Source organism: Triplophysa rosa, linkage group LG20 (genome assembly GCF_024868665.1).
Source record: "Triplophysa rosa linkage group LG20, Trosa_1v2, whole genome shotgun sequence".
Lineage (NCBI taxonomy): Eukaryota > Metazoa > Chordata > Actinopteri > Cypriniformes > Nemacheilidae > Triplophysa > Triplophysa rosa.
The window spans coordinates 13,414,476-13,433,285 of NC_079909.1; the positions used below are offsets into that span (position 1 = coordinate 13,414,476).

Genomic DNA, 18,810 nt, shown 5'->3' on the forward strand with positions numbered 1-18,810 from the left:
TGGAGTCATTTTCTCTGCAAGGTATCTGTACTTTTACTTAAGTATGGTTTTCAGGTACTCTTTACACCTCTGCCTCGTCACCCATGAGAGCAGATCATCAGAGATCTGTATGATAGTCACTAATGAATTAAACTGACTGCAAATAAATCATTTCTATTTAGGGATCTTGTTTTCATGTAAAACACCTTTGAAAGTATAAATATTTATCAATAAGTATACATTTTTAACTGTCCTATGTCTTACCTCACCAATTTCAACAAATTTAGTCATTTTTATGCTTTAAAACAAGAAAAAGCAATTTGCCAATACTGCCAAAAAATACTTGTCCTAAGATGTATTTTCTTCAAAAACAGGCCTCATTATCATGCAGAATAGTTTACAATTAAACAATGTTAAGGATATTTAGAGGTTTTAACTGCAAAACAAAAATACTCATTAAAAAACCTCGCACTGTCGGCGCCGATAGCCCTGTGGTTAAGTGCGCCGACATATAGCGCAGTGTGCTCACAGCGACACGAGTTCGATTCCTGTCTAGACAGTCCTTTGCCGAACCCGCTCCCACATCTCCACCCAATGCTTTCCTGTCAGCTCTCTACTATATTGTCACATTAAAGGCATAAATAGCCCCTAAAAAAAATCTTGCACTGCCAAATTAAGCCAAGGCATAAATTACTTAACATGCATTAAATTATGAACATAAAAAGACTGTAATCAGACAATCAGCTGTTTTTTTAAAGAAAAAAAACATCTGATTCTGTGAGAAAGATTTTTTTATCTCAAGTTTTAGTGTGAATTTCTCCACGGAATCACTCTCAGATAAAGTGGCTTGCTGCACATGGAGGTGCCCTAGGCCGGCCGCTGCCTGAACGCGCTCCTAGAACAGATTGCAACTGGCAGGAATCATTCAGCGGGGAGCGTAATTCCGTCTCCGCTTCTCCTCAGGCGCAAAAAAAAACATCACAACATGCAGCTTCTGAAATCCACAGAGGATTGTGGAGGAAAACAGCGGCTTTGACCAGGTATTTAAATTCAGATGTTGTCCCGAAAAGACACTCCTGTGAATTTAAAACATAATTGGCAAAAACAAACTCCAAACAAGGGGCAGAAGAAAGACACGTGGAGAAGAAAGCAGGACTGGTAAGAGGGACCACATACAATAAATACCAAACTTCTATTGTGTGTCACCAATTCTGGGCAGAGTGCACCAGATGAGCAGTAGAAGATGCCGCTCATACATTATTTACAGCTTAAAATCTTCATGGATGCAGAACACCACAGGAAACCTTGTGGAGGAACAAACAGATGAAAAGCCTTTGTCAAATGGCCGGATATTGCTGAAGCTGGAGTCTGTTATCTATAGAAAGCTAAAAGCAATTATAACAGCCAGAGAAGAGGTTTTGAATGCAAAGTAGGTCCAGAGCTTAATAAATCCATTCAATGAAACCCATATGGATGTTCCTGAATATGTAAAGTGCATCACTGGGTTCTTGGGTTAATACAATATTTGAGCCGACCGAATAATGTAAAAATAATGTTTCAGATTTTAAATGTCCATTAGCATTTCCCGCTCAATAAGCATGCTAAAAGCAAACGAAAAGAAATATCTATTTAATGCCTGGTCAAAAATGCCACATGAGGTGTATCAAAAAGTCACACATTGCAGGGCGCATGTTTTGTTATACAGTCTCATGGCATCCAATCTGATTTTCTGCGTTTGCAGCAAATTATTTGTTTGAAAAGGAACATTTTTTGTTTGACAATGCAGTTATGTATAAAGAAAACAATCACACCTTGGCTGATAAGAAGTGCTTGTTAATAACAGAAACAATAACATTCAGAATTGTGAGGTGGTTCATGTGGAATATAAAATGCAATAGTGTAACTATTGTGGGTCTGTTTGTATTGTATTGTATTTTAATTCAAAACCAAAATCAGGTTATTCTTAAATTGCTTTAAAAAAAAAAAACACCAGCTGTCCTATATACAGCTATATACATCTATTTATAACCTACAGAACGTCACAACTCTTTACATTACCTAACTGAATTAACAGTAAAACAACTATTTTTCTATTTCTTTTCTTTTTCCAGAGATCTCCAGAGATCTCTGTTCCTACATTATAATGTAACCCGCCTCGCTAAACTTCCGACAACTGTAGACTCCATAAGGGCCTCCGGCAGTCCGTCAGTTTCTCATTAATAGCTATGAACACCTGACATTTAATAAAAATGAAATCTGAGCGCAAACAACACAGCTCAATGAAAATCACACAGAGCTGAACTATACTCGCCATTTCCAATTTGGGATTTGAATAATTTTCTGAAAGATATCAAGCTTTTGTTACTTGCTCTTTTAATGCAGTGATGGCATCTAATAATATTGGCTGAAAAATGTATTTTTCTGTAGCATTGATAAAATAACATTTTCTTGCCAAAACTAAAAGACCTACTTTATAAAAAGCAGATGTACTTTATAGACAAAATTGCATTTCTCCTTTATGATAAAGAATAATAACCTCACACTAATGAAAAACATCCTTCAAAAAAAAAAAAGCAATATTCCATTCTTATAGTTTAACTATCTATTAAGCGAGACATTTATTTCAGAATTTAATGCATCACATTATTGTTTACAGAAGAGTCCATATGGCCCAATGGATTTACTCTTGCTGTATAGCTCCCATGCTGCTAATTAAAATTAAATACAAGTGATTTTAAAAGATCCTTTTTCTGAAACAAGCTCCACCTGCAGTTGTAACTAACTTTGATTTTACATTAGACCTATTTGATTTTCCATTAAAGCTTTTAATAGGGATGCACCGAAACGAAAATTCTTGGCCGAAGCCGAACATGATGTGAAACACTTGGCCGAAGGCCGAATAATACCAAACACCGTATAAATATACAATATAATATAATATAAATCTATTTATTAAGCCATTTTTTTCACTATTGCACAAACTGAATAGTCAAAATGTGCTTTTTATAATTTATAAGCACAATAAAAACAACAGTAGTTGACCACTGTGCTGTACAACATTACTAAAAGGACAAGAATAAATTACAAACAGTTTTTTGTCTTGCTTTTCAATAAAATACAATACAACTTGATATAAAATTGAGCAAAACAAAGTAAATTCAAACAAAAAATTGAGCCCTCTCCCTTCATGAATAGCCTATATTAGGCCTATAACTGACTGCTAAAAGAATGTAATTTAAGTTACTCTGTACCCCTACAACAAAACACTTCATTAAAAACTGTCATTCCACATTAGGCCTATAAGCTAAAAATACGAATAAACTAAAACTGTTGGATTATGATAGGCTACATTGCAAAAAGATTTGAGAAAAAAAACATCCAATGCAAGCAATTCTGACTGATGCTGACGGACAACCATTTCAGTTCACGTCTCTCCTCCAAACTCCGCCCACAAAAGCTGACCGTTCTCTCAGAAGGTGCACTCGTAGCCAGGATGCACAGAACATATTTTGACAAGTTGTTTAGTACAGGGAACTGTGTGCACGCGACCACTGTATGATGTCAAAGGATGTCATGAGCGGCGGGGCTACTGTCAGACAGCCCGCTTCTGTCTGAAGTAAGGTTACCGACCGGTAAAGACGCTTTCATTCAGAAATTTACTTCTGTGCGGCAAGTCCCATGCTGTGTCTTTCTCTGACACTTTAAAATGCTCCACACACACGCACACGCACACACACACACACACACGCACTGCCAAAATGTTTGCGGCAGTAATAAAGCGCACACGTGTCTCTCTCTCTCTCTCTCTATCTGCGCTGGTTGCTGCTTGATCGTATCATGTGTCATGTTCGGTACAATTTATTCGGCCACTTCACATATTCGGCGCCATTTCAGCAACTCTGCTAGCGAAGGGGGTGGGACTCTTCGGATTTTAAAGTGGATTTGATTGGACAAGAACTTTGATGAGAGGCTGACGTGAAGTGTGATGGAATTTCTAGATTTGTTTGAGCGCATGTGCCAGACTGACAGTTTTGTATGCTTATATCTCCTAAATGCAAATTTTGTCAGCGCTTAGGAGCATATCAGTTATTGACATCCTTAAGGCTCACTCGTTTTTAATAAGAGGAAAAGAACTTTCATTTTGATTTCACTGGGGCTTTAAGATGCAAGTAGATCTTTAGAGAGTCATTATCTCACAAACGTCTAGTGATCTGTGATACCTCTTGGCTTCTATACATAAATGTTTAGTCATTATAAGAGTCCCTGCATTAATTGTATATGTAAGATTTGAAAAAAACTAACAATAAATAAATAAAAACTGAAAGCGGTAGTGCTTCTGGACCACTGTTTCCATCTTGTGAAGTGGTCTATGCAATGAATATTGACCACAATTTGCGAATGAACGGATTAGATCACACATAAAGCAACAGTGTGGACAGTCAATTGTAAAGATCCAATCTGAAAAACAAAAGTTTGATTTATGTGCATTCCAAACAAAGCCAAAATCACGTCTTGCAATACTATGCATCACTGCTTCCATTAAACAATAAAGATATACTGTTTATCTTTTATGCGCTGAAGCTGAAAAAGTGAGTTCAACTCAAAGCACACCGATCAATACCATCCGCCTTTAAACCATTTAATCATGACGCCTTATCCTACGTTCACTCTGCTTCACGACCGATTTCATTGGTCAATAAGTAATTAAAAATGTGACAAAAATCTGTAATATAATAGAATAAATAAGACCCTCACATTACAAATGAACATCTACTTTCTCACCAGTCATTTTTTGCTAAAGCTATAGGGTGAAAAAGGTGAGCTTGTGTCTTCCATAATCTCATCTTAATGAACTTTTTGTGCTTTTTACATCCTGAAGCCTCTGTATTATTTTCTCCTCTCAAGATGTCTATCTTCATTGTTATGCTCTGTTGGCGTATCCAAACCCCTGACCTAAACCAAACTGGTCTTGAGATGAAGTTCACTTTAATTAGTCCTCAGTTCCTCAGACTGGAAACTTCATTATGTCCTGTGTGATGACTTCCTTGTGATGACTTTTGTTCAGTGGTGTAAAGTAACGAATTACAAATGCTCAAATTACTGCGAGTAGTTTTTTTTCAGGAAATGCACTTTAAGTTGTTTAAAAACAGTGTACTTTTACTTTTACTTGAGTACATTTTTAGTGCTGTATCGGTACTTTTACTGCGCTATTTTTCCTCACATTGTCGTCGCTACTTTATATGTTTAATTTTCATGTGATTGGCTAAGGAGAATAATCAGTCCCGTCACGTGACCCCGTCCACTCAAATCGCAGAAAACTTGCGTCACCCAGATTTCAAGACATCTGCCGCCAATTTAGTTTAATCATGGAGGAGGACGAACGTGTGCGGCAGGCAGGGCACGTATCAAACGGCAGTTTTGCACGCTTGAAAGTCACTGCGGGAAAGGGACACAATACGAAGGCTCGTCCGAGATATGGAGAAATATTCAGTTCCTGTATCACTCCGTTCGCCAAGTTTCATCCAAACGGCTATATCATGAGATAAAATTGTCCATCTCTCTTCAAAGTCTCTACCTCAAGTGCTCTGCCCTTATAAGTGAGTAGGGAACATATGCGATTGGAACGCATGCGAAGCAGTTTCGCAAACTGTGCATTACCAGTTATAATGTTGTAAATAACGTTCAGTTTCTTGCACAGTTCGATCGATTCGCTTAAATAATACGTCATTAATACATCAAAAGAAGCCGCAGGGATTACTTTTATTTTGCCTCTATCTGTATTTTGAACTTTTAAAGATATGAACCTGTGAACTTGCATTTTATGAAAACCCATGGACCACAACTCCAGGTAAAAATCTTTATTGTTCGACCTAAGAAATAATGTCACATACATCTTGGATGGCTTGAGGTTGAGTAATTGATCATCCACCTCCTCTACAGATATGACTGTTAATGCTAATCCAATGCAATTTAGGTTACAAATGTTTTGCATTTTTTGCATGCAGTATTTGGGGCTCTTATTTATTAATTTCTGCATTGTGGGGCCTAGTACACATGATTGAACAAGTGCATAATAGTGCAACATAGTGTTGGAAGTGCATAAATGGTTTTAACTGGAAAACTGACCTCATGATAGACCGACAGAACAACACATTGAATGGTTATTTTGTCTGAGTTGTATTCAGTTATAGTGAAAGTGAAGTGAAAGTGAAGAAAGTGAAAGTGACCTATTAGTCAGATATGGTGACCCATACCCAAAATGTGACCTCTGCATTTAACCCATCCAGAGAGTAGTGAACAAACGCACAGCAAGTCGTGAACACACGTACACCCGGAGCAGTGGGATTATATGCTTTATCAGTAGCTATTTTCTATATAAATCTCCAAATTTGATTATTAATAATTATTCTTAATTCATTAAATAACACCGCCTAAAAAGTAATGAGTAACTAGTACTCTGAGAAAAAGTAAAAATTACTCTTTTTAAAACTACTCAATTACTTTTTTAACACCAGTACTTTTACTTGTAATTGAGTACTCTTTCCACCACTGCTTTTGTTAAATGAATGAAAGTGCTGATGTGAATAACAGAGCGGCGACAGGATATCAGCCAATCAACAGTTCCATATTGGTCATGAAATCATGTGATACATCAAGAAACCCTGCCGCCCCTGCGCACAAGCACGCCGCATTCTGTCACATCACGCGTACATGTGCATATACACAACCTATCAAAACACATTTGATTAATCCACCCCCCGGCAAGCAACATATACATAATTCATCTGCGCAAATGACAAATGAAGCAATCAATTCCTGGAGCACGTTCAAAGAGAAACATGCTATCTAAATTAATTTTCCACCCATCACACTCCGCCTAACTATATTCAATATGCTAAAAGTTCTCCAGATGATTTTTGACAATGGAAGACTCAACAGCTTGTAGTGTTTACGGGACAGATACAAAAAACTAATCACAAAATAAAGCAAAATTACGGGAAAGCGGGCAATATTTTACTAACAAATCTGATTTAAATATAGATCACAGGTCAAGTAGCACATTTGCTGGCAAAATAAAACTGTAAAAAAATGCTGTTATTGTTTACCGTGTAATGAAAACATTAAGCATAATATATTAAGCATAATTAAACTTATGCGAAATGAATCTTTAAAGGTCCAGTGTATAAAATATAGCGGCATCTAGCGGTGAGGTTATTAATTGCAACCAACGGTTGACTCCACCCCTCCCTTTCAAAGCACTACGGCAGCTGATAGAGCACTAAGATGTCATCACCTTTTTGGTTCTTTCTCTAAGGAGATAACGTATTTACGAAACACTCTCTGTCCGTTTATGGCTACTGGCGAATGACCTAACACATGCTGTATACAGTGACTCAGGGACCATAATGCCTAAATTAGCTGACAGAAGGGAAAAAGCATTGGTCGATGAGGAATTTAGTTGGCTGGATGTTGACCGGAGGCCTTGGCACATCTTTGTTTCACATCTCCTGCAGATGTACTGAAAATGGACTTGACTTTGAACCATGATTATGAGCCCGCTGGTACAGTCTCGCCCAGCAGTGCTTGTCCATTATCGCCCTGAATTGAACTGTAATGGTGTTCAAGGGCAGCTCTGGCAGGTAATGCTTGCTAGGCATTGCTAAATGTAAGGAGACCTCAGCACATTACTTCCCAGCCAATTCACGATAGAGAAGTGTGAAAGGATTTTCTAAGAGAGCTCTTGGTCAGATTTGATGTCACTGTCTTAGATGGACTGACTTGAAATCTTTAATAATATATGTGTACACGTAGCTCATCTTCTCTGGCCTTTAAAGTCCAATGTGTATTTTTTTGGAAGATCTATTGACAGAAATGCAGTATAATTAGGGTTGTGTATCGTTTGGGTTTTTTCCGATACCAGTGCCAAATCGATACTTTTAAAACGGTACCGGTGCCTAAACGGTGCCTAAATCGATACTTTTAAAAAAGAGCCACAAAACACCGGTGGATGACATTAAAGAACAAAATGTTCAATAAAATATATTAAGTAATAAAAAAATACGCAACAAATTCACAATTAAAGTTTTAAGTGAATGTGAAATGAGCATGGACACAAACATTGCTAGAAAGATGTTATAGTGTTTACTGTTTACCCTCCAGCTACAACTAAATGCTCACCATAGTTGTATTAAATGGGGGCAGAAAATGCGTTGAATATATCAACAGATTAAGTCCATTTACAGAGAGCCTTCTTGGCTACATTATACGTACATTATTTTAAAAACAGACATTATAATGAATAAGTATGCCTATACATGCAGTAAAAAGCTTGACAGACTGCATGTCTATCAGACTGACAGATAGATGCTATAAGGTGTTAGCACTTTCACTGCTGTGTCTCGCTTGACTTTCTTGTCAAATGCGTTACTGTGTTAAGAACGAGCGCCCATTGATTTTAAACGCGTGCAAGTTTTATTGTGATCGCTTGCATTACACAGATCATTCGCGATCCGTTTAACCATTGTATAAGATGTGATGAATTTGTATTATCAGAGCTTTCCGACTTTCGGTCACGTGAATGAGGGCAAATGTCTCAATCGATGTCTCAGTCAGCATTTAAGTGGCACCGAAATCTGCGTATTGATATGGTCCAGTTACATACCGGATACATAGGTACTGTCATACTGGCACCGGGTTTCGGTACACAACCCTAAATATAATATACATAACTATGTCCCCTTACATGGAATTCGCCATGTTGTTTCTACCGTAGTCCTAAAGGACAAACTGCTCTACAGAGCGCATTTTATAAATACATAATCTCCTTCAGCAAAGAAGCGAAAACGTGACGACATCTTAGTTCTGTGTCAGCCACCGTAGTGCTTCGAAAGGGAAGGGTGGATTGAGCCATTAATTGCAATCCACAACCTCACCGCTAGATGCCGCTAAATTTCAGTCACTGGACCTTTTCCTGGCACTGCTGTTGAAGTGAAAACAGCTGGATGCATTTCAAGGATGCATTATTCATCCCGGATTGCTCTTTAAACCGTCATTTATGGTATTGACTTCAGCAAGCATGAGCTCCTGGCCTCGTGCATTCTGAGAAATTAAATTATGGCTTAAATCTAAATACGTGGCGCATTATCAAACAAAGAAACTGGTGCTTTGATTTTTCCTCTCATTAATATAAGAAACTGCATTTTCTTTCCTTAATCGGATCCTAAAAGATGCCTAAAGCGGAGCTGAAGATTTAAGAAAAAAAAAATCCTATACTATTCTAATGCACATTTCAGCTATTAATCAGTGATTCAATCGGAGACGCACAAAGCACAAACTATTATTTCCTTCTTTATCACAGATATTTACTTTTACCCGAGCGAGAGCATAAGCAATTTTAAGAATTTTATCCTTAGCAATTCTATCAATTAGAATATTTTACACGCAACTCATTCACAGCACCTGAGCCCCGGGATCTATTCATAAATACATGCTCATCCATCATAAAGTCCAGGTACTCCTTTCTCCAAACACAACCGGCTTCTGGGCTAACAATCTCTCTGCACAGTTGGCACGCATCCGTCCATGAAGGGCGATGGCCTTTTGCTGAATTACTTTCTCTTTAATCAATGACACTGCGAGCTGGAGAAATATATTCGGGAAAACGGGGATGAGCCGTGTTATCAATCAGGTGTATCTGCGATGTGTCTAATTGATTACCCAAATGCATCACTCCGTGAACATTCATCATTTAACAATGAGGAGTGAGTTATTAGAAAGGAGCATGAGGGAAAATCATCTGTGAAGTCCACATCAAGCACAACGCTAAGCAGGCTCAGTTGGTTACTTATTCAGCATGTAGCGATGGCTTGACAATCTTCAGACTTTTGATAACATTCCCCATGCTGACATTGTTTTTAACCACAGTACCGTTTCTATTTTGCATGTAAGCATCTCTCTTAGATGAGACGGGACGATTGCAATGTTCAGGAAAGGACTTTTTAAAAAACCAATGACAGCCATTGTGCTGAGGACAAACGTTTCCTCAACACACATCCTGGGAATGGAGGCAGGAAACAATTAAATGAATAAGCACAGAGAAAGACTAGTTTCCCCTCAACAACAACAGGCAAATCAGGTAGTGGATAATTTTTATGCAATATCCTGTGGCATATTTATGGTTCGGTTCCAGAGTAGCCAACAAAAGTGAACGCTTCCCTTACTATTTTTCCTGGCAGTGAACGGCAATGCCAGTTAAATGTGGTATCTTTTGTCAAACCAGGAGGGAATGCTAATGATTTCTGCACGGTACGTTGGAATCACGGATCATAGGAAAGAGGCATAGGAAATTATTAATATGCCTCTTTGAACAAAGTGACATTCAGTTATTCAAATTGCGACATTTAAAATGCTATAGTCCTACTCGACATCGCCCCTTGACCCTGTGTGCACGAACCTCTGTCTGACCCTCAAAACATTGCCAAAACATCTTTAGCATTTTGAGCGGTACAGAATACAGAAAAGGGATGCACTTAAGTAGATTACATGAGCGTGAAGAGTGTGATTTCGGTCCTATTAGCAGCACTAAAGAAAAACTGTAATTCTGTTTAAGAAACCAAACTGGTCATGACATTGGTTCAACCGTTGGGGACAACACAATTCATCATTTATTATTTCACCTTTAAAAGGATAGTTCACCCAAAAATGAAAATTCTGTAATCATTTCAATGACTCTTGTCACTTCAAACCTGTATGACTTTCCAGACGATATTTGAAGAATGTTGGTAATAAACAACTGCGGTACCCATTGACTTGCATTGGTATTGTGTCAATACAATAAAAGTAAATAGCTACTGCCCTTGATTGGTTACAACCATCCTTTTAAATATCTTCTTTTGTGTTCTGCAGAAGAAAGAACATCACAAAGGTTTGAAATGACAAGAGGCTGAGTAAATGATGACAATTTTTGGGGGTGAACCATCCCTTTAAACATGAAATACATAACCATTAGTACAGGACATCAACCAAAAAAAATATTTGTAATAGTTTACGAAAACAACCTCGATCAAACAGCTACTGCAGTCACATCTGTAATGCTTCCACCCGTGCGTTTAAGGCTCCTGCCGTGAATCTGAGGTTCAAGTGGAAATGCTGAAAAACTACAAGTTTGAGAAATTACAAGTATAACTGCAGTGAGCGTCATTAAAGGATTTGGTGGCGTAGGTGTGTTGTTCTGATTTATTGGATCATGTGGTGACACACTTCCAATCAGCAGGAGTTAAGAGTCATGCCACAGAGGTCTGCCTTTTGATTCATTTGCTAAAATCTCTTCATGATGTGCCCACTGAAAATAATTAGGAATGAGTCATCGCAGCCTCAGTCGCTGATCTTCCCTTGAAATCTTGCCTTCTCATGAATAACAATTATTCTTCAGTTCCTTTAGAAACACGAATGCTGCTAAGCTATCAGGAAAGTGCATCGTTAATATGAAACTTTTGGTTAAGCTAATGATTATAATGTGCACTGAAAATAAGTCAAAAAGTTTATTAGGGTTATATATTCACAATTTTACATTAAAATCATTAAATTATAATGATGAATGATGTTTTAAAAGTCCAGTGTATTAAATTTAGCAGCACCTAGTGGTGAGGTTGCGAATTGCAACCAATGGCTCACTTCCCCCCTCTGTTTCGGAGCACTACAGTGGCTGACACAGAACTAAGATGTTGTAGCATTTTCGCTTCTTTCCCAAAGTAGATAACGTATTTACGAAATGCGCTCTGTAGAGCAGTTTGTCAGTTTAAGGCTACTGTAGAAACAACATGGAGAATTCCAAGTTATGGTTGGAATACACTACAAGACTTTTAACATCTGAACAGATTTTTAAAAAACTAGACATTATACACTTGCAGACTTTTTGAACGTTTGCATAGAAAACAATGAATGATCAAATCTGCAGACTGGCGAAGACTTTCTGCAACAAGTCCAGACTGAAAATCTGGGCAAAAGTCTTGTAGTGTATTCCAGCCATTAAGGGGACCCGCGGTGTATGTAGATAGAAATAGCTCATTCTAAGGTAATAAAAACATAAATCTTCATTATGTAAGGTCTTTATTCACCTCTCAAAACATAGTTACTATGTAGCCCACAACCCGCTAGATGTCAAGGTCCTCTTCGAAAACGATGAACGAATATCATCATCATCATCATCATTGCATTTCTGTCTATACATCCTCCGATAAGATACACATCGGATATTTAAATATAAATTATAATCATAAATGTACACAGCGCCAATAAAAAAATGACCATGCCTTACATTATGTTAACACGGGATGAGTAAGAATGACACTAAGAGGAATTAACTAAATTGATCTTCAAATAAATCCAACACAGTATGACAACAGAAAGAACACATTAGTTCAAAAAAGCTTTGCCTCAAAGCATTTATAATAACATCATTAATTTTGACTAATTATGCCTATTTATTCTCAGATATGAAGAATACATTGTACCACCAAACTGTTTTCCGATAATTTTACGAAAATTAATATTTTTTGAAAAAAAAAATTAATATGTAAAATTACATATCAAAACTTGAATCTATTGATTATTGATTCATATTATTTACAAGAATATATAACATTTGACCATTCAAAGGACATTCAAAAGGCAACTATGAACATCACCCCATCCTGTCTGACATGTAACAGCAAAGTGTACCTGTGCATCCATGAGCAGGTGTCTCATCAGAGCCATGGACTGTTTTAGAGTATCTCTCTCAGGGGGCAGAAAGGTGTCCTCCTCGTGGCCTATGGCATTAGGTCTGTTCACCATGAAGTGAGCGATCTGGTCATTCAGGCTGTTCAGAGATTGCACAGCTGGAAAACAAATGAAAGACCAGAGTGAGTGCACACAGTTATGAACTCTCCATATTCATCTGACATTCATTTCATTATATCACTTCATTATGTCTACAATATACAGCAACAAGCACTTTACAGCAAATATATAAGAAAATCCATTAGAACCTCAATTATGCAATAATTGCTCTTATTTCAGATAACACAATGCAGCGAGATTATCTGGGTAGCTTTTTGCTTTGCTAATATTGCTTTGGAGCAATACACAGAATACATAATACAGTTATATAATATAGTTTAGAAAACAAAGCCAGCCACTAGTACTGTAGACTCTTCCCTGTACCTTACACTCAAAACTCAATAGCCACAAAAAAAAAACTGTAATAACTCACAATTTTAAGATTGCTAAACTTTCCACAAAGTTGTAACTGTCATCTAGTCAACAGCACCTGTTTGTTATCACTGGCAAAAGTGTGCACGATCTCAGCTGGTATGCGTCTGGCTTGGTTAGTTCATCAAACTCATGTGCTTCCCTCTGGACGACTCTACTCATTGGCATGCAGTGTGCCATCCTATAATCCTTCTCCCATAGGCCCGGCAGCTCCCAGCGCAAGCCTCCATTTACCATTAATCCCTCTCACTTAGCGGAGGCTGCCAGAATTATTGTAATTCCATTACCACTGTAGAAATCCATGCCCATTTTAATGCATTTATTCATAGTCCCAAGCAATCACGCCTGACCCTTGTTTGCCTCTATCAATCAGCACAGGATCACTGTATCCAACACTTTCAAAGAGGCACATCATCTTTTTCTCAGCATCACAAGTATTTAGTGTTGCCTGGGAAACTAATGTTGAAACGCATGTGTGATAATTATGGTTTTTGCGTCAGTCATCAGCTCTAATAGCAAACAACCCGGCAACTGTAATGTCACAGGAAAGTGGGAATTAGCTTAAAAGAAATTGAGATACAAAGCTTGTCTTATTTTGTTGACTGGAAAACAAAAATGAAGTACTGGCAGAAGTAAAGGATGAGTACATCCAAAAATGAAAACTCTTCTCAGCCTCCTGTTGTACCAAACCTGAATTTTACAGAACACTCACATTGATTTTTTTTGCACAATAAAGATAAAAAAGACATTTTTGCATCTCAACAGCTCCAGTCCTCATCCACTTTCACTATATGAACAGCAGCATCCTCAATTTTCAAAACGTCTTTTCCTGCATTCCACAAAAGAAAGTCATATGCATATGGAACATGAGGGTGACCGATTTGTAATTTTTGGGGTGAACTGTTCCTTTATGAGACCGGCTTGTGAGCATCCAGCTCCTGCAGCTGTCATTAAAATAGGGAGCCTATTAGTGCTCGCTGCATCATGTGGAAAGGCAGCCCAGGCTGATACGCTTCACTAATGTTTAAAACCCTCAAGAAAATAGTTCTGCTTACTCCATCTGTCTACTGACATCATCACACTTTGCCTAGAGCTTAATTTGCATGCATCATATTCTGGAAAATATGGCTTTATAATACATATCATAAAGGGACAGCTCCATTTTAATTTTACCGTTTGAACCTTGGACATCTGGCTTCCGGATATAATACCCAGATATTTGTCCACTATACTCCTACCACCTCATTGACAAAACAAGTTAATACAGAATAAATTACTGGCTGAATAAAACAAGGGCCAGTTGATCTCGTAATACACAGTAAATTAAAACTTTATTAACTTTGGGAGGTTGTGACTCAGCAGATTCAAATGTCCCTACCAGCAAAAACAGACCCATGAAGGCATGAAAAAGGGCTTCACTATCTTTCTCTCGCACTGAGCTGTGGATTTAAAAAGTGGTGCAGTCAGCTACAGCATTGCAGGGGTCATTTAAGATTTGAGAAAGATACCTTCTCATAGAGACAGCAAATAAATACAGCATGCTTCAACTGGAAAGACTTTTCCGTCTGGTATTACTTCCATTTTCCAAGGGAAGTATTGTTTTTGGTGTGATGGGAGATGCTCAAATCACATTTCAGGAAATAGCACAATATTTCTTCTGGTGCTGACGGTGGCATAACACAATGGTGGACCGGAATCACATTGTTTCCTTATTATCCTCAACCACTGCGCGGATAAAAGTTAGGAATCTTGTTTTTATAAACATTAAATCTATTCACCAAATAAAGAGAAGTTGCTTGGAAACGCACTGCTGAGTTGCAAGGTTACCTGATAAAGTCATAAATCTGGATCCCATCAGCTTATTATATGGTGCAACATGCTTACTCTGCAGTGTCAGTAATCATATTTTTTTTTGCATGATGTACTGTACTAAAAAAGCAAGGTATGAAATATGAGTGGTTACCAGGGTAAAACTTTGGTTATAAAACTTTATAAAACAAACTAGGTCACAGTATAACGGTATAACCTTGATATTTAAAACCACCATTATCAAACCGATTTTACACATACAATAATATTGTAATTCAGGTCGTTTAAACTTTTGCCTTAAGAGCCACAATGGTTATAAACGTTGTCTCTCCACCACACTACTCTCGCATTTTGAGTGTAATTTAATGGCCAAAAAGAAAGAAAACACTTAATTTAACTAAATTCAAGATTAATATTGTTCATTTCTTTTTTTTAAATTAAATCGATATTGGGATAATATTGTTACTGCGAATTCTTTAGGTTGCGATAACCGTGCAACGAAAATCTGATATTGTGACAGCCCTAGTACAAATATACCATATATTTTTTATTTATATATTATATATTATATATATCAGAAGAGCGAAACAAAAAAGAAGGAATATATGGAGATGGCTGACATGCATGTAAGGAACATTCTTCTGCTTACATACACCTACACCTACAACGACAAGACTTTCAAGTAGCTGTCAACGTTAACGCGTTAACGCATGCGATTAATTTTTTCAAATTAACGCGATGAGAAAATATTTATCGCAATTAACGACAGCATCCGTTTGTTTTGACATCCTTTGTCTAGCGTTACATTATGTAATCACGCTCTTATTCGTGTACAGGCTTTTAAACCACTTAAGCGCGATTTTAAACAGTTGCTTTGAGGCGTTCAATGAAGATAGAAGCTTCTAAACTGTGGGACGCGGCAAAACGCAACGAGAGGTCCAGTCTGGTGTGTACAGTAACGGCTGCGTCGGTGAATCTCTGTCAGACAGCGCATCCGTGTTAAGTTCTCTTTCGTGCTTGAATGGATAAAACCAACAAGATTATGTCAGAAAGCCCGTTTTGTCTAGCATTTTCTTAAGCAAGACTTAAAGTGTAAAATAAAATCTTAAATGAATGCAAAGAGTTGTGAAAATGGGAGTGCGGTGACGGTCAGATCTGGTACTGACAGCACTTAAAGGGGCCACGTTCTTAAACGTGCTGCTGTGACTCCTGTCACTAATGTTAATCAAAGAACAAAATAAAAGAAGAAATCAATGTGATTTTATAGCTTTAATGAGAATTCTTCTGCATTTAATTTATAATTTAGCATTAAAGACTGTAAAGTGTCCTTCAATTTCCTACATGAGCTCTCAATTATATTGTTGAATGGCTATAATTAATGTTAAAATAATCAATTTAATAGAGACATCAGTTACAATACTAATATCAAAATGTTAGTTTCATAAAATGATGCTGTTAAAGAAATATGTTGTTTCTACATCAATTTGAAGATTAAATGTGAAATTATTACAAATGTAAAAGTATATTTTAAAATATAATTGTTGTGTGCGATTAATCATGATTAATCACAGAAAAAATGTGTGATTAATCCGATTAATTTTTTTAATCGTTGACAGCACTAATATATATCTATATCGTGACGAATACTGGAGTGAAATGGCTTCTGTAACTAGAAAAATGTAGGGCTGGACTTGATTTCCCACATCGAGAGTTGATTGGATCATTGGAAGATGGGCGTTGCTAACAAAATGAAAAGTTAATCGGACTCACCACCGGCACCCTCCTATGAAGAAAGCTCCATCCCCACGCTATTCCTCATGACAGGAAGTGATAAGAAGTCGTTTCGAGGGGGGATGAGATCAACGTTTTTGATGAAAGATTATGAGGGCACATGAATTAAAAAAAGAATGAAGTGCACAGATAACTACACTACAATTTTCTTTACAAACATTTTTGATTTCATGCCATCTTTAAAAGGTTAAACACACGAACGCACAAAACATATTTTTAGCCGCCTTGGTATGACAGATCGTATCAGGTGAATGGATGTTTCAGGTGGAAGCAGCTTTGACTTTATTCAGAAATGATTCAGAAATCACAGAGCTGATAGCATCTTAACCGAACAACAGAGATAATCAGTCACAAACTCCTCCAGTAACACTGTGGTCACAACAGAATAAAAATAGCTCTCACAATGACAGAGAGGTCATACAGAAGAAGGTCGTAGCATGTGTGGGCTCTTCTATTGACCAATAAGGTCATTCTCTGGAAACATTAAAATTGTGAAGCAGGCCTGCGTGCATGTAGCAGATTTATGAGGAACCTACGTCTCAACATCTTGGAGTCACAGCCAAAGCTAAATCAAATGTTTATGACGCCACCTGACGAATGGATTGTAATTTCACATTCAGCGCTTTACGAGGTGCGCTTCTGAAGGGGACACGTAAGATGTCAATGACGATAACGAAACGACGACATTGGAAGTGACAGGCAGACACACTGAAACTCTACGCGATGCAATTTTCTACCAGTGCTTTCAGTCATATCGGCTGCAGTTCGATGCGACAACCAAGAGACTGTTTCCAGGAGTGAATCAATAAGAGAGTCTCAATACAGCAGTGTAACGAAAGAGAGCAATCTGCTTTCACAGCAAAGCTATGACTGGAGCACGGATAGCTTATGTTTCACAGTGATATTTAGTCAGTTTGCAATCAAAACTGTGCCATTATATGACAGGCCTGCTAAGGTATGAATAGAGACTATAACCGTACGAGAGAAGAGACAAACGAGATCAAATGGATGTCAATTGTTTCTTTTAGACAACAGTGAGATTAACAGAAGAAATGGAGAATAACACCGTACTACACCGGACGCGACAGGGTTTAACTATCTTATATCGCAAATTGGTTTGCACATGAGAAATTGCTCTAATAACGCATCACCTCTAGACTTTTTGTAATTTATTTTCCTCATGTCAGAGAATGTGAGGTATAATAGATAAGGAACTTATTAAATAAACTAGACAGATAGACAGACAGACAGATTGCATTTTCTAGGTTTCTTCTTGGTCACTGACAAATAAAACAACAACAACGTGTTCGGCATTGTTAAAACTCGTTGGTACGTTTCAACACAACCTGTCAGCTGTGATGTGGGAAAAGAATGAAATAAAGTTCACGCTGTTCAAAGTGACAGTTCCATAATTACATCAGAGACCGGAGTGTCGTCACACACAACAGACTGCCAAATCCCCAGCGGAGACATGAAAGAAAAAGAAAGCGAAAAAAGATTGCTGAACCGAGCCCGCGGCCATCTGATCTCTAATCTGGCTCTCAGATGATGACATCTGATGGCTGGTGTCTCTCTCTCCTCGCCTGTCAGGGGGACCATACACCGAAGCCCACTCGCTCGGTTTACCATCCCCTGGAATGCATTACCATGCAAATGACCACATGCGCTCTTCTCTCAGAGAACACTTTAAATGTTCAGGCAGAAGACGAAACAAAAAACTTTTTGAGGATGAGTGGAAAATGAATTCAAGAGTCACAAGACAAGCAGCGGCTTTATGGATTTAGAGAGATCAGTTCTGTATGAGCGAAAGATAATATGATAGGACAAATCAGATACTGTCGATCTATAATCTGCTATGTGTTTTGACGAGGCCTGATCCTTGTAAACACAAATGCTTGCCAGTTTTTGGTTTACTTTGGTTGGAGGTGAATATGATAAATTGGGATTAAGGAGATTAGGGATTATGTTGTAAAACATTTT

The 18,810-nt window shown here is 37.7% G+C and overlaps 1 protein-coding gene across 2 annotated transcripts in view; it reads right to left on the reverse strand.

Annotated features, from left to right (window-relative positions):
• kaznb (kazrin, periplakin interacting protein b) overlaps window positions 1-18,810 on the reverse strand; it is a 128,677-nt gene that overhangs the window by 89,025 nt on the left and 20,842 nt on the right. For both annotated transcript variants that reach the window (XM_057361702.1, XM_057361704.1), the window contains one exon: window positions 12,700-12,857. In XM_057361702.1, the coding sequence (XP_057217685.1) occupies window positions 12,700-12,857 (158 nt within the window). The remainder of the gene's footprint in view (window positions 1-12,699; window positions 12,858-18,810) is intronic.